The sequence below is a fragment of the Petaurus breviceps genome, unplaced genomic scaffold (genome assembly GCF_028583685.1).
Source record: "Petaurus breviceps papuanus isolate PSGF00001 unplaced genomic scaffold, PetGlider_PUasm1.0 208, whole genome shotgun sequence".
Taxonomy (NCBI): Eukaryota; Metazoa; Chordata; class Mammalia; order Diprotodontia; family Petauridae; genus Petaurus; species Petaurus breviceps.
In genome coordinates this window covers 282,322-294,453 of record NW_027185852.1, presented here as the reverse complement: position 1 = coordinate 294,453, position 12,132 = coordinate 282,322, and the positions used below count along the sequence as shown (strand labels likewise).

Below are 12,132 nucleotides of genomic sequence, written 5' to 3'. Positions count from 1 at the left end.
AGGATTACCTATAGAGGGGTCTGGGACACACTGGAAGACCTGCCTGGCTCCATCTCCTCCCCCATCACTCCAAGCCCCAAGGCCCAAAGCAGCCAGTTTCTGGTAGGGGTCCATTTAAAAAGAGGTCAGGAGCTGCAGCAGCAGAGAGTACTGTAGACTATGCCAGGTGATGGGGCTTCATTCAGGACCACAGCCAGCTCCAAGACCCAAGACAAAGCTTTGAACTATGCAGAGCAGGCAAGACCTGCCCTAGGCTTCTTCCTGCCTAGAAACTACATTGTGGAAGGTGGGACCCAAACCCACCCAGGACTCAGATGGAGTAATAGCTTACTGAGCACAGTTAGTGAGGGGGAGCAGGACCTGCCCTCAGCATAATATTATCCCACTTGATTGTAGCTCAAGGCAGGATTTTATTGGCTGTTGTCCTTCGTTCTCAAAGACACCAAAATGGCATCACTTTGTGAGAGTCAAGTCTCAGTATGTCCAACTGTGGCTGATCAGACCAATCCACACTCAGAAGGCTCTGCCACAGGTCAGGCACAAATAGTCTGTGTGAACATTTGGGTGGAGTCTTTAAATTTACACATCCTGCATTTCTTCTGAGCTATTTCAATTCTGCTTTGTTCCAAGAGCACAGCCCCTTCTCTGATGTGGGCATGCCATGCTGGGCAGTCCTGTGCCAGTGTCTCCCATGTCCCACAATGAGTTCCAAAGTTCTTTCTTAAAATTAAATTTTATGTTCATTTTTACTTTACAACATTCATTTCCACACGATTTTGAGTTCGAAATTTTCTCCCCGTCTTTCCACTACCCACCACCCCAAAATAGTGATACCACTGTATATATACCCCCTCCCCCAATCTGCTCTCTCCTATATCCTCCTCTTTACCCCCTCCGACTTTCCAGTAGGGCAAGATGGATCTCCATACCCCAGTTCCTATATATCTTATTTCCCATTTGCATGTACAAAAGTAAAGATAATAATAATGATTTTTTTAAACATTTGATTTTAAAACTTTTCACTTCCAGATTCTTTCTCTTCTTCACTCTTCACCTGCCCTTACTGGGAAGATAAGCAATTCAATGTGGGTTGTACATGTGTAGCTACGCAAAACGTTTTCATAGTGGATATATTGTGAAAGATTGACTATATTTCCCTCCATCCTATCCTGCCCCCCACTTGTTCTATTCTCTACTCTGATCCTGTCCCTTTTCAAAAGTGTGTGCTTCTAACTACTTTCCTCCCCACTCTGCTTTTCCCTCCATCATCCCCCCTCTCATCCCCTTATCCCCTACTCTCCTGTAGGGCAAGATACCCAATTTAGACACCCATAGTGTCCCTATGCCAAATTCAATGAGAGTAAGTTTGACCCATTCCCTTTTGTCTTCCTGTTCTTCTACTCCATTGTAATAGTTTTCTCTCGCCTTTTCTACATGAGATAATTTACCCTATTCTCTCTCTCCTCATCTCTTCTCGTTATATTCCTCCTTCACCTCTCAATTTCACCTATTAAATATCATCACTCCCTATTCAATTCATCCTGTGCCCTCTGTCTATGTATTCCTGTAAACATATATACACACACTCACACATGTATTCGTATGCATATATACCCTCTCATATAGACATGTATGTATGTATGTATACATGGCACACACACACACATATACACACACACATTTATATTCCCTTCAACTATACTAATATTGAGAAATGTTTCATAAGTTACAATTATTGTTTTTCCATGTAGTGCAAGTAAATAGTTCAACTTTGATAAGTTCATTATGATTTCTTTTCCCTATTTACCTTCTCATGCTTCTTTTGTTTCTTGTAGTTGAATGTCAAATTTTCTATTAAACTCTGTTTTTTTCATCAAGAATCCTTGAAAGTCCTCTATTTCATTGAATGACCATATTTTCCCCTGAAACATGATACTCAGTTTTGCTGGGTACGTGATTCTTGGTTTTAATCCTAACTCCTTTGACCTCTGGAATATCATATTTCAAGTCCTTTGATCCTTTAATATAGAAGCTGCTAAATCTTGTGTTATCCTGATTGTGTTTCCACAATCTTTTAATTGTTTCTTCTTGGCACTTTTAATATTTTCTCATTGATCTGGGAACTCTGGGACCTGGCTATAATATTCCTGGGAGTTTTCTTTTTGGGATCTTTTTAAAGAGGTGATCAGCGAATTCTTTCAATTTCTATTTTGCCCTCTGTTTCTAAAATATCAAGGCAATTTTCCTTGAGAATTTCTTGAAAGATGATTTCTAGGTTCTTTTTTTGATTGTGGCTTTTAGGTAGTTCTAAAATTTTTAAATTCTCTCTCCGGATCTATTTTCCAGGCTAGTGTTTTTTTTTTTCCAATGAGATATTTCACATTGCCTTCTATTTTTTTCATTTGTTTGGATCTGTTTAATAGTATCTTGATTTCTCATAAAGTCACTAGCTTCCATTTGCTCCAGTCTAATTCTGAAGGAATGATTCTCTTCAGTGAGCTTTTCAGATTATTTTTCCATCTGGCAAATTTGGCCTTTTAAGGCATTCTTCTCCTCATTGGCTTTGTGGGCCTGTTTTGCCATTTGATTTAATCTATTTTAAGGTGTTATTTTCTTCAGTCAGGTTGTTGACTCTCTTTTCATGATTTTTTTTGCATCATTCTCATTTCTCTTCCTATTTTTTCCCCTACTTCTCTTACTTGATTTTCAAAATCCTTCTTGAGCTCCTCCATGGCCCATAATCAGTTAGTATTTTTCTTGGAAGCTTTTGGTGCAGAAGTTCTGACTTCATTGTCTTCCTCCTTTTCCATTCTTCGATCCTTTCTGTCCTCTAAAAAGGAATCTCCAGGTCGATTGCTGTGCTTGCTTTGCTTCCTTTGCTTGCTCATGTTGCCACTCAACTACTTGACTTTTGAGCTTTTCACCGCAGTAGACCTCTGCTTCCAGAGAGGACAGATTTACCCCAAATAGCTGGGTGCCCTCTTTGTAGCCTCCCACAAGCTCTGACACACGGTCACACACCCCAAGACCTCCACCCAAGACAGCAATCCAAATCCAGGAATGTCAAGGCAAAAGCGATTATCCCCCAGAACAAGCACCTGGCCCCTCTAAGATCCACAGGCCAGTGACTCTGAAGCAGCTACGTGTAGGGAGCTGCACCACCACAGTGCCTCTGTTGCTTCTCACTCTGGGGGCTGAGGCCAGATCACACCCCCTTCTCCCCCCCAGTTCTAACAGAAATCTTCACTAACCTTTTATTTTGTCTTTGGCATTTATGGGTTGATATTTCTGGAAAATGCCAAAGCTGCTGGTGATCCACTCTCCTGAAGTCCACTCCAACTGCTGCTGGTTGAGGCCGCCCTGGAACTAAAACTATGGCTCACATGGGGCTGGCTTCTGCTCCCAGCGCTCTGCGATGAACCCTTTCTGTCCACCTGCTGGCCTGCCTTCAGTGGGAGGTTTGTTTCTCTCTGTCACTTTGTGGGTTCTGTCACTCTAAAAATTTTTTCAAGTCATATTTTATAAGTATTTGAGGTGGTTATGGGGGGAGCCCATGGAGTTTTCCTGCTTCTATGCCACCATCTTGGCTCCACCCCCCTCCAAAGTTCTTAAGAGAGGCCTTGAGAGTATCTTTGTATCTCTTCTTCTGACCACCATGTGAAAGCAAGGGAAAGGACAAGACAAGACCTAGATGTAGCCAAAAGCTTGGGATGGGGATAGAACTAAGATTTGGTGCCAAGCTCTGAATCAAGAAAGAAAGCTGAAAGCATGAGCAAACAGAAGAAAATACCTTCAATGCAGAAAGAATACTAAGGGCTTAAAGAGCTCCAGGACAAAATTCCAAAGCAATATAATAATTCTGAAATAATTGTTTGTAGAGCTTCACACACACACACACACACACACACACACTCACACACACTACTAATTAGCCATGAAGACTCCTAGATTGAATGAAAGGATTAAGGATCTTAAATAAGAAATTAAAAAATGAACACTTACCTAACAGTTATAACTATGAATGTGAATGGGATGATCTTCCTCATGAAAAGGAGCATGCTGATAGATTAGAAAGCAGAACACTAGAAGATGTTCTTTAAAAGAAACATAAATGAAATGCTAAAATTCACATTGAGTTAAAATCAGGGATTGGAATAGACTCTTTCATTCTTTAGACAAATCCAGCTACCCACCCCACCAAAAACAGGGTTGGCCATCATAATGTTGTTTTAAACAGGGTTTTGAGGTTTCTTTGAAATATAACATGAATGAGAAATTGCAAATGTGGTCACATCAAAGGACATATTGCCGCTGTTTTGATAATAAAGCCAGACAAATTTTTCAGGTAGATTTCCAAAAGTATTTAAAGATAATACAATAATTTTAAAGCATAGGTAGCCTACTTCTAGAAATGCAATACATAATTTATAGGTTATTTTCAATGTAAGAAAATTGATTTTTTTTTTTGCTTTCTTCAAACAATTAAGACAAAGAACAATCTCCTTTTATTTACAGCACACCACATGCTCTTATGAAGCCTATCTCAAGCCTAAAAAAAAAAAGTCTCATAACCAGAGCAAAAAAATTACAATTTACCGGGGTGCTCAGCTGCTTTGAAGCTGATAAAAGTGAAGCCTAAAATTATTAAAGCATTGTAACCTCCATAATAAGGGAGCTCTGAAAACCCAATGATTTCCAAGGGCATTTGTGGAAAAAGGAAAAAAATACGTACTTGACTATATACACAGTGATGATTCTTCAGCCCAATAAAAATGGCAAAAAACCACCATTGAAAGGTGAAATATTCAAGTCTTAAAAATAATTTGTGCTGATCTCAGTCCACTATCATTTTTAAATGCCTACTGTGTGCCAGACATTTCACTAAGTGCTGGGACTATAAAGGGAGGAGAACCAGTCCCCACTCTCAAATAGCTCACAATCAAAAGGGGAAGGGGGAAGACAACATGAATATGGATAAATTTTAGCTAATCTCCAAGGGAAGGCACCAAGGTCAAGGAGAACTAGGAAATGCTTCTTACAAACAGGACTTGAAGGAGGCCAGAGAATCAAGGAGGTAGAAATGAGTAGGAAAAGAGTTCCAAGAATTGGAGCTAGTCTAAAGGGGGAAGGGGAGTGCATTTCTGTGATACTGCTATGTGCTGGGGTCTCTTAATCAATGCCACCTTGTCTGTTCCTCACAATGGTCCTGGGAGGTAAATGCATTATTATTCTCATTTTCCATATGAGGAATCTAATACAGAGGGGACTTATCCAGGTTGACACAGATAGTACCTGGGGCCAGATTTGCATGCAAGCCTTCCTGACTCCAGGCCCAGCCCTCCATCCTCCATCCACTAGCTGCCTTGGAGACCTCAAGCTGCATTTAGAGGGGCACAGCTGTCAAGAATAGGAAGGTGATTGTCCACAATGGGTGCTCTTCTCCAGATCTCATTTGGGCCCATTATGTTCCCTTTGGGGGGGCATGGTTTGGGTCTGGATATTGTCCAGAGAAGGGTATCCAGAAGACTCAGATGATGTCTGAGTCAAAGTCATGTGAGGATCACTTGAAGAAGATGGAGTTGTTTAGCCTGGAGAAAAGAAGGCTCAGGAGGCACATTGCAGCTGCCTTCAAGTGTCTGGAGGCCTGTCGTGTGGAGAAGGAATTAGCCTAGCTCTGTGTGACCCCAGAAGGCCAAACCAAGACAGGGAAGCTGTGGAGCTCAGTGGAGGGTTGATATCATGGAGGCTTGACTTCCAACTGGAAATGGGTCCATAGGGTCATGGGCGGCCTTTGGAACTCGCAGTTCTCCCTCCAAAGGGACACTTAGTCAGAAGCTGGTCTGCCCATTCCTGGCATGGTAGACTCTCTGATACTTCCATGTACAGGCTGGATCTGTAGCTAACAGAATCTGTCCAGTATTGTTTTCAAAACTCTCATTCATCCCGTTAATTTCCACGGTTGATAATCATGATCTTAGACCCACAGAATGGTAGAATTTGACATTTGGGAGACCCCAGAGTCATTTAGTTTAGACTGTCCCTGAAAAGAAAGCTTGCAGTCCCCTATCACTCTCAGATATTTTCCCCTCCTAGAAAAACAACAGCAACCATAACCTACAGTGGATAGAGAATTTGGCTCGGAATCAGGAAAACCTGAGTTCAAATCCTGCCTCAGCACTGCCCAGCTGTGTGACCCTGGGCAAGTCACTTCTCCTTGTTTACCTCACTTTCCTCATCTGTAAATCAACTGGGGAAGGAAATGGGAAACCTCTTCAGTATCTGCCCCCAATGGGGCCATGAAGCGTCAGATGTGGCTGAAATGACTCATCAACGACAGAACGGTTGATCCACGCCTCTCCCTACTGGTAGGGTCATCTTTTTTTAATTCACCACAATACAACATTCTATCTTTTTGGATCCTGGTGCCTCATCCATTGTGTTAACTCTCCCTTCCAGCTTTGCGGTATCTGCATGCTTGATAAGCATACCATCTATGCCTTTTACCTGAGTCACTGACAAAATGTTAAACAGCTCAGGCCCAAGCTGAGATCCCTAAGGCACTTCACTGGAGATCTTGTCACATGTCCAACCAGTTCTGAATCCATCCAATTATACCATCTCCTCACCAAGAATCACAAGGCATTGCATTGAAAACTTTGCTAGGTGATCTATATCCTCATTTGCTCATTGAATAAGTCCACTAGAAAGAAAATGAAATTACTCTAACGTGATCAATCCTTGATGAAGCCATGCTGACTTTTCTAGTCACTGTTTTCCTAGTTAGATGATTGCCGGCCATTGCCTTAATGATATGTTCTAAAAGTCTAAAGTATATTGGGAACTGGTCAAGTTTATGAGATGAGGGTCATGCTACAATTGATAAATAAATGCTCAAGGGATAAAGATGTTACAGATTTCAGAGGAAGAAATTCAAACCATCATTGAACCTATGAAAAATGCTCTATATCATTCCTTAATCATTAAAGAAATACTTGGAAGGAACACAGCATAGAATGTATCTATGTATATTTCTGTATCACACCCAGAAGGCTCTTCTTCCAAATCAAAGGGTCTGTAATTCCATAGTACTAAGCACTCACTTTTTGCTAACTTGATTCTATTTAATTTATCCTAATTCCCTTTTAGGCAGCTAGCTTCCCTATATACATTTATAAACAAAGTTGTATCACCTCTTCAAAAGTTGCTAACACTGCAGAAACCTGACTGGCAGACATATGGGGGCTCTCGTTGCTGGCCCTATTAAACCAGGAAAGCCTCCCGACACTGGATCATGGCACTAGAACTTACTGGTAAAGAAGGTGAAAAATTCGAATTTCCGTTGCCCACTTTGCAGTGGAAGTGCTAATGAGTAGTGCCATTGCCAAGATCTGAGGAGAACAGGAGGCAGATGGAGAAGCCAAGGGCTCATGCAATCCACTTTGAATAATGAACAATTAATTATCACTCAATCTGAACCAAATCCCCCAACAGTACTTCAAGAAGCAAACACCTTGATGTGGTTGATACTGGAGCATATGTGAAATATCTACATGGGGGCGTGATTGATACCCGAAAATGAGGCACCCTTGCCTAGGGGGATGAACTTATTGGGAAGGTTTTGTCTGGATGTAAGCACTTGAAATATGCTCATAATCTAGTGTACTCTGGGCTCTACCATGTAGCTAGCTGGAAGTCCCAGGGCAGTGGCTACAGTGGGGCACTACAGGCTTATGCCAACAGTGGAGCACATCTGGACACAACTGCCCGCTGCTATCCTTACCCTATGCCCAGGTGTTTAGTTGTAAGGGAGAACCTTCATGGTGCATCTCACATACACCGCTAGATGGAAAGGGCAGGGTCAGCACACTTTGTTGTATATATGAGCTATACTAGGTCTATGTTACTGGATCATCAGACACTCACCCATTGGATTAATTAGCCTCACCTTCAAGGTGGGTGCCAAGTATAGACAGTACAGGTGTAACCCTGAATGACAGTGGATGAGGCATAGACACACCACCATTACCTCCCTCATGCCATCACTCTCTTGTTCCAGGGAAATAGCTAACCAAGCACCATTTATGAAGCCTTACTTTGTGCCAGGTGTTGAGAATTGTTGTTGTTGTTGAGTTGTTTCAGTTGTGTCCAACTCCTATGACCCCCATCTGTGCTTTTCTTGGCAAATACATTAGGATGATTTGCCATTTCCTTCTCCAGCTCATTTTCCAGATAAGTAAACTGAGGCACAGGGGGTTCAGTGACTTGCTCAGGGTCACACAGCTCATAAGTGTTTGATGTGGGATTTGAACTCAAGTCCTGCTGACTACAGGGCTGGCACTCTACCCACTGCATCACCCAGGTGCCCCAGATCCTGTGCTTTTCTTTGAATAGTCTAGCTAAGGACAACCTCCGCTGTACATTGAATGTTCAGTACATCAGTGACTTTCTGGCCTCATCAGTGAGGGTCTCCCAGTGCAGATCACAGCCCTCCACTGCATGCCCTATGACTCTGCCATAAAGCATCTCCCCGGCATGCTAAAGATCTTCCTGACATTATAAAAGCTGACACTTGGCATCTGCTGTGTGCCAAGTACTGAACAAATCATATCACATTTGACCCTTACAATAATGCTGCAAGGAAGGTTCAATTACTGCACCCATGATATAGATGATCAAGCTGAGGCAGCAAATGTGAAGTGACTTACCCAAGGTCACATGGCTAGTAAGCATCCGAGGTTGAATTTGAACTCAGGTCTTCCTGACTCCAGGCCCAGTGCTCTGTGCACTGTGGTGCCCCAAACACAGAATTTAAACATTGATCACGTAAGTTTGAAAAACTTTTGTACAGACAAAATTGGTGAAATTGAATTCAAAAGGAAAAAAAGCAGTTAAGTGGGAAAATATATTTGGAGCGAATTTTTCGATAAAGCTTCGATATTTGACATACAGCATGTCCTAGAAATCTTAGTACATGTTTAATAGCTGTAATGGTTTTAAAATGGTTTAAAATAGCTTTAAGCTGTATTCACTTAAAACTAAGGTTTATGGGACACCCCCAATATAAGAAACTGATTTATAGTCATATTCATGACCTAAAGGAAAGAGTGATTCCCCAAGAGACCAATGGCCAAAGAATATAAAGAGGCAATTCTCAAAGGAAGAAACACAAACTAATAATAGATGGGTGAAGAAAAATAATTTCCAAATTGCTAAGAATTAGAGGAATGCACACTGAAAGGACTCTGAGATCTTACTTCATACATGTCAGTTTGACAAAAATGGGGAAAAAAAGAAAGAAAGAAAAGGGAGGGAGGGAAATAAGGAAGGAAGGAAGGAAGGAAGGAAGGAAGGAAGGAAGGAAGGAAGGAAGGAAGGAAGGAAGGAAGGAAGGAAGGAAGGAAGGAAGGAAGGAAAAGAAAAGAATAAGAAAGGCTGCAGAAAAGCAGACCCCCATGGAGCTGGGAAGTGGTCCATCCATTCTAAAACTCATTGGGAGCCTAGCCCCTGAAGTCACCACATTGTTCACACCCTTTCATAGTGCTACTAGGCTTGTACACCAAAGACAGCCAAGGGAAAGCAAGGGACCCACATGGCCAACCATTTAGACATCTCTTTTGGTTGTAGCAGAGAAGACAAAGGGTTCCCTCATTGGCAGAGAATGGTTGGATAAGCTGGCATACCAATGCCTGAGAAAGAATGAAAGGGGTGGTTTCAGAGAAGCCAGGGAAGATTTGCACAAGCTGATACTGAGCGGAAGGAGCAAATCACTAGGAGAATGAGCGATACAATATCAGCAACATTGTAACGCCAAAAAAGAAAGAAAGTGTCATAGCTCTTCTCTTGGTAACGACCAGCCCAACGTGAGAATGCCCATGATGACGCCTTCCCCTCCCTGGGTCTATCTCCTTCCACGATCACTTGTCAAGGATGCTTCTGTCTCAGGCATGGCAGGCAGGGCAGTCTCTGAGCCTCTGATTCTTTGAACTGAGTCACCATTTTACATCCTATTTGTGTGGGCTGAGCTAACGCCCGTGGTGGAACTGCCTGGTCTTCCAGCCGAGAGCAGGGCCTGCCACCCAGTGCTGCTGGGAGGCCTGAGTGAATCATGAAGGGCACATCTCCGGGACACCTATCCCTCTGCTCTGAGCCTTCAAGATGGCAGCTGCATCTTGGAACCACAGCCTGCATTGTACAGATCAATGTCTAATGATTGTTTTTATCTATTTGTATTTTCCTCTTAAATTAAATGGTTTTACTCCCTGAAGTTGATGAGAGTGCTTTGTTTTCAGCTGCAGCTGCTGCCGACATGGCGTACCATCACATCCGACCTCCCATAGGCTACTCCATTCCCAAACCCATCTCGTCCTTGTTAATGAGAGGCTGGAACGCGTGTCCTGAAGTGAGTAATTTTTTTTTGGTCGTGTATAAAATGCGTCATGGTCAAAAATCTGTTTCAAATTGAGCCACAAAGTCTACTTTAAGTACCTATTTTAAGAGTGATTTGCCTTCTGCTCTTCACCCTCTAATTGCTTTAGAGATATTGAATTCTGTGTGTCTATTCCATATTTTTCCTCTGATGTTGAAATGTTTCTCAAAATTAACCAGAATTTGCGTGACTCTGGGCAGGATATTGGACCTCTCTGGCCCCTGCTTTTCTCGTCTATAAAACGAGAAGATTGGATTGAATAACATTCTATGTCCTTTCTAGTTTAACCAATGGTCCTAGCATCCTGAGGATGAGAAGCCACCTAGAACTTCACCTCAGTTATGCCTCTGGGGTACTGACCATGCTGGTGCTGAATGTGGTGAAACTTCACATAACTTCATTTTCATTGAGAGACATTCAGTTCAAGGCTGGTGAGTCTGGACAATTGATCAATGAGTATTTAATAAGCTCCTGTCATTTGGGAGGCTGGGCCCTGGTGGTGCAGGCGCAAAGCCAAATTTCCTCAGGGGGATTATATTCGTGTTATAACTTGTCCCTGTACATGTCTTATCTGTGCATGTATACACACATATACATACACACATGTATAATATGTGTGGATATGTGTAAGTCTCCATAGATGTATCTACATATTTGTGAAGACCCTCTGCACCTCCTGGGCTCAGACGTGCTGTGGGCTCAGTGGAGCCTCGGTCACTCCCGTCACCCAACATGACAGTGCTATTCCCCCAGAATCATGTCTGAGTGAAAGTGGGGCCCCCAAAGTCATCAGGATTGCTCAGTAAAAGCCATCACATAGACACCAAGACTTCAGAGCCGGGGGGGGTGCTCAGAGGGCATCTGACCCCACAAGGATCCCACAGACGCTCCTTTCTTCAGCCTCTTTGGTGTCCCAGACAAAGTGGAGGACTTCCAGCTGGGGCAAGTTCATCCTCTAGTTCACCCCCTCCTGACCAGGTTGCCCATTTCACTTGGGATTGGGAAGTGGTCGGTCTTCCCCCTCCTTATCCCCAGCCTAAGATTGTCTTTTTGCACCTTCTTCCTAGAGCTCTGCCTTTGGAGCCAGGCAGAAGAAACCGAATCCCCCTTCCTCTTAATGCTCCCTTCAAGTATAGAAGGCTAAGCTTTCCATTCCCTGAAGTCAGCTGTTCATCCTTCCACCACTGCTCACATGGCAGGACTGTAAAGTGCCCCCCCTCTTTCTGGCAGCCCTTCCCTGGATGCTCTATAGCTAACCACTGTGGTAGCTGTGCTACCCAGACCTGAGGACAATCCTCCAGGTGTGCACATCACTGTGACTTCATTTCAAAAAGAAATTAATGGAGCATTAGGAGGAAAAGGAGGGGAGCAAGACAGTGGGAAGGGAAGAGAAATCATATCAACTGAATTAAAAAAACCACAAGTTATAGGAATAGAAGAAATAAACAGAAAAATGGAGCAGAAAGTAGCGAGAGGTTCCCAAAGCAAGGACTAAAACCAGCCCTTTGAGGTCATCTGGTGAGTCCAGCCTCTTTGTCAGGGCAAAGATTTACTTTCACTGCTGCAGCAGATGCTTTTCTCTTCTCCTCTCAAAGACTGACCCCAAAGGCAAGATTCCGTAGCTTCCCCCGGTTACACATGCGAGTGTCTAGCCATCCTCCCCGTCAGGAAAGGTTATCTCTCATCTCGGCTCATCGGCTTTGGGT

General features: G+C 43.0%; 1 protein-coding gene across 1 annotated transcript in view; it reads left to right on the top strand.

Annotated features, from left to right (window-relative positions):
• Positions 1 to 12,132, top strand: part of LOC138165142 (serine/threonine-protein kinase TNNI3K) — a 369,986-nt gene that overhangs the window by 277,381 nt on the left and 80,473 nt on the right. Inside the window, exon 21 of the mRNA XM_069093295.1 lies at positions 10,290 to 10,399. Within this exon, the coding sequence (XP_068949396.1) occupies positions 10,290 to 10,399 (110 nt within the window). The remainder of the gene's footprint in view (positions 1 to 10,289; positions 10,400 to 12,132) is intronic.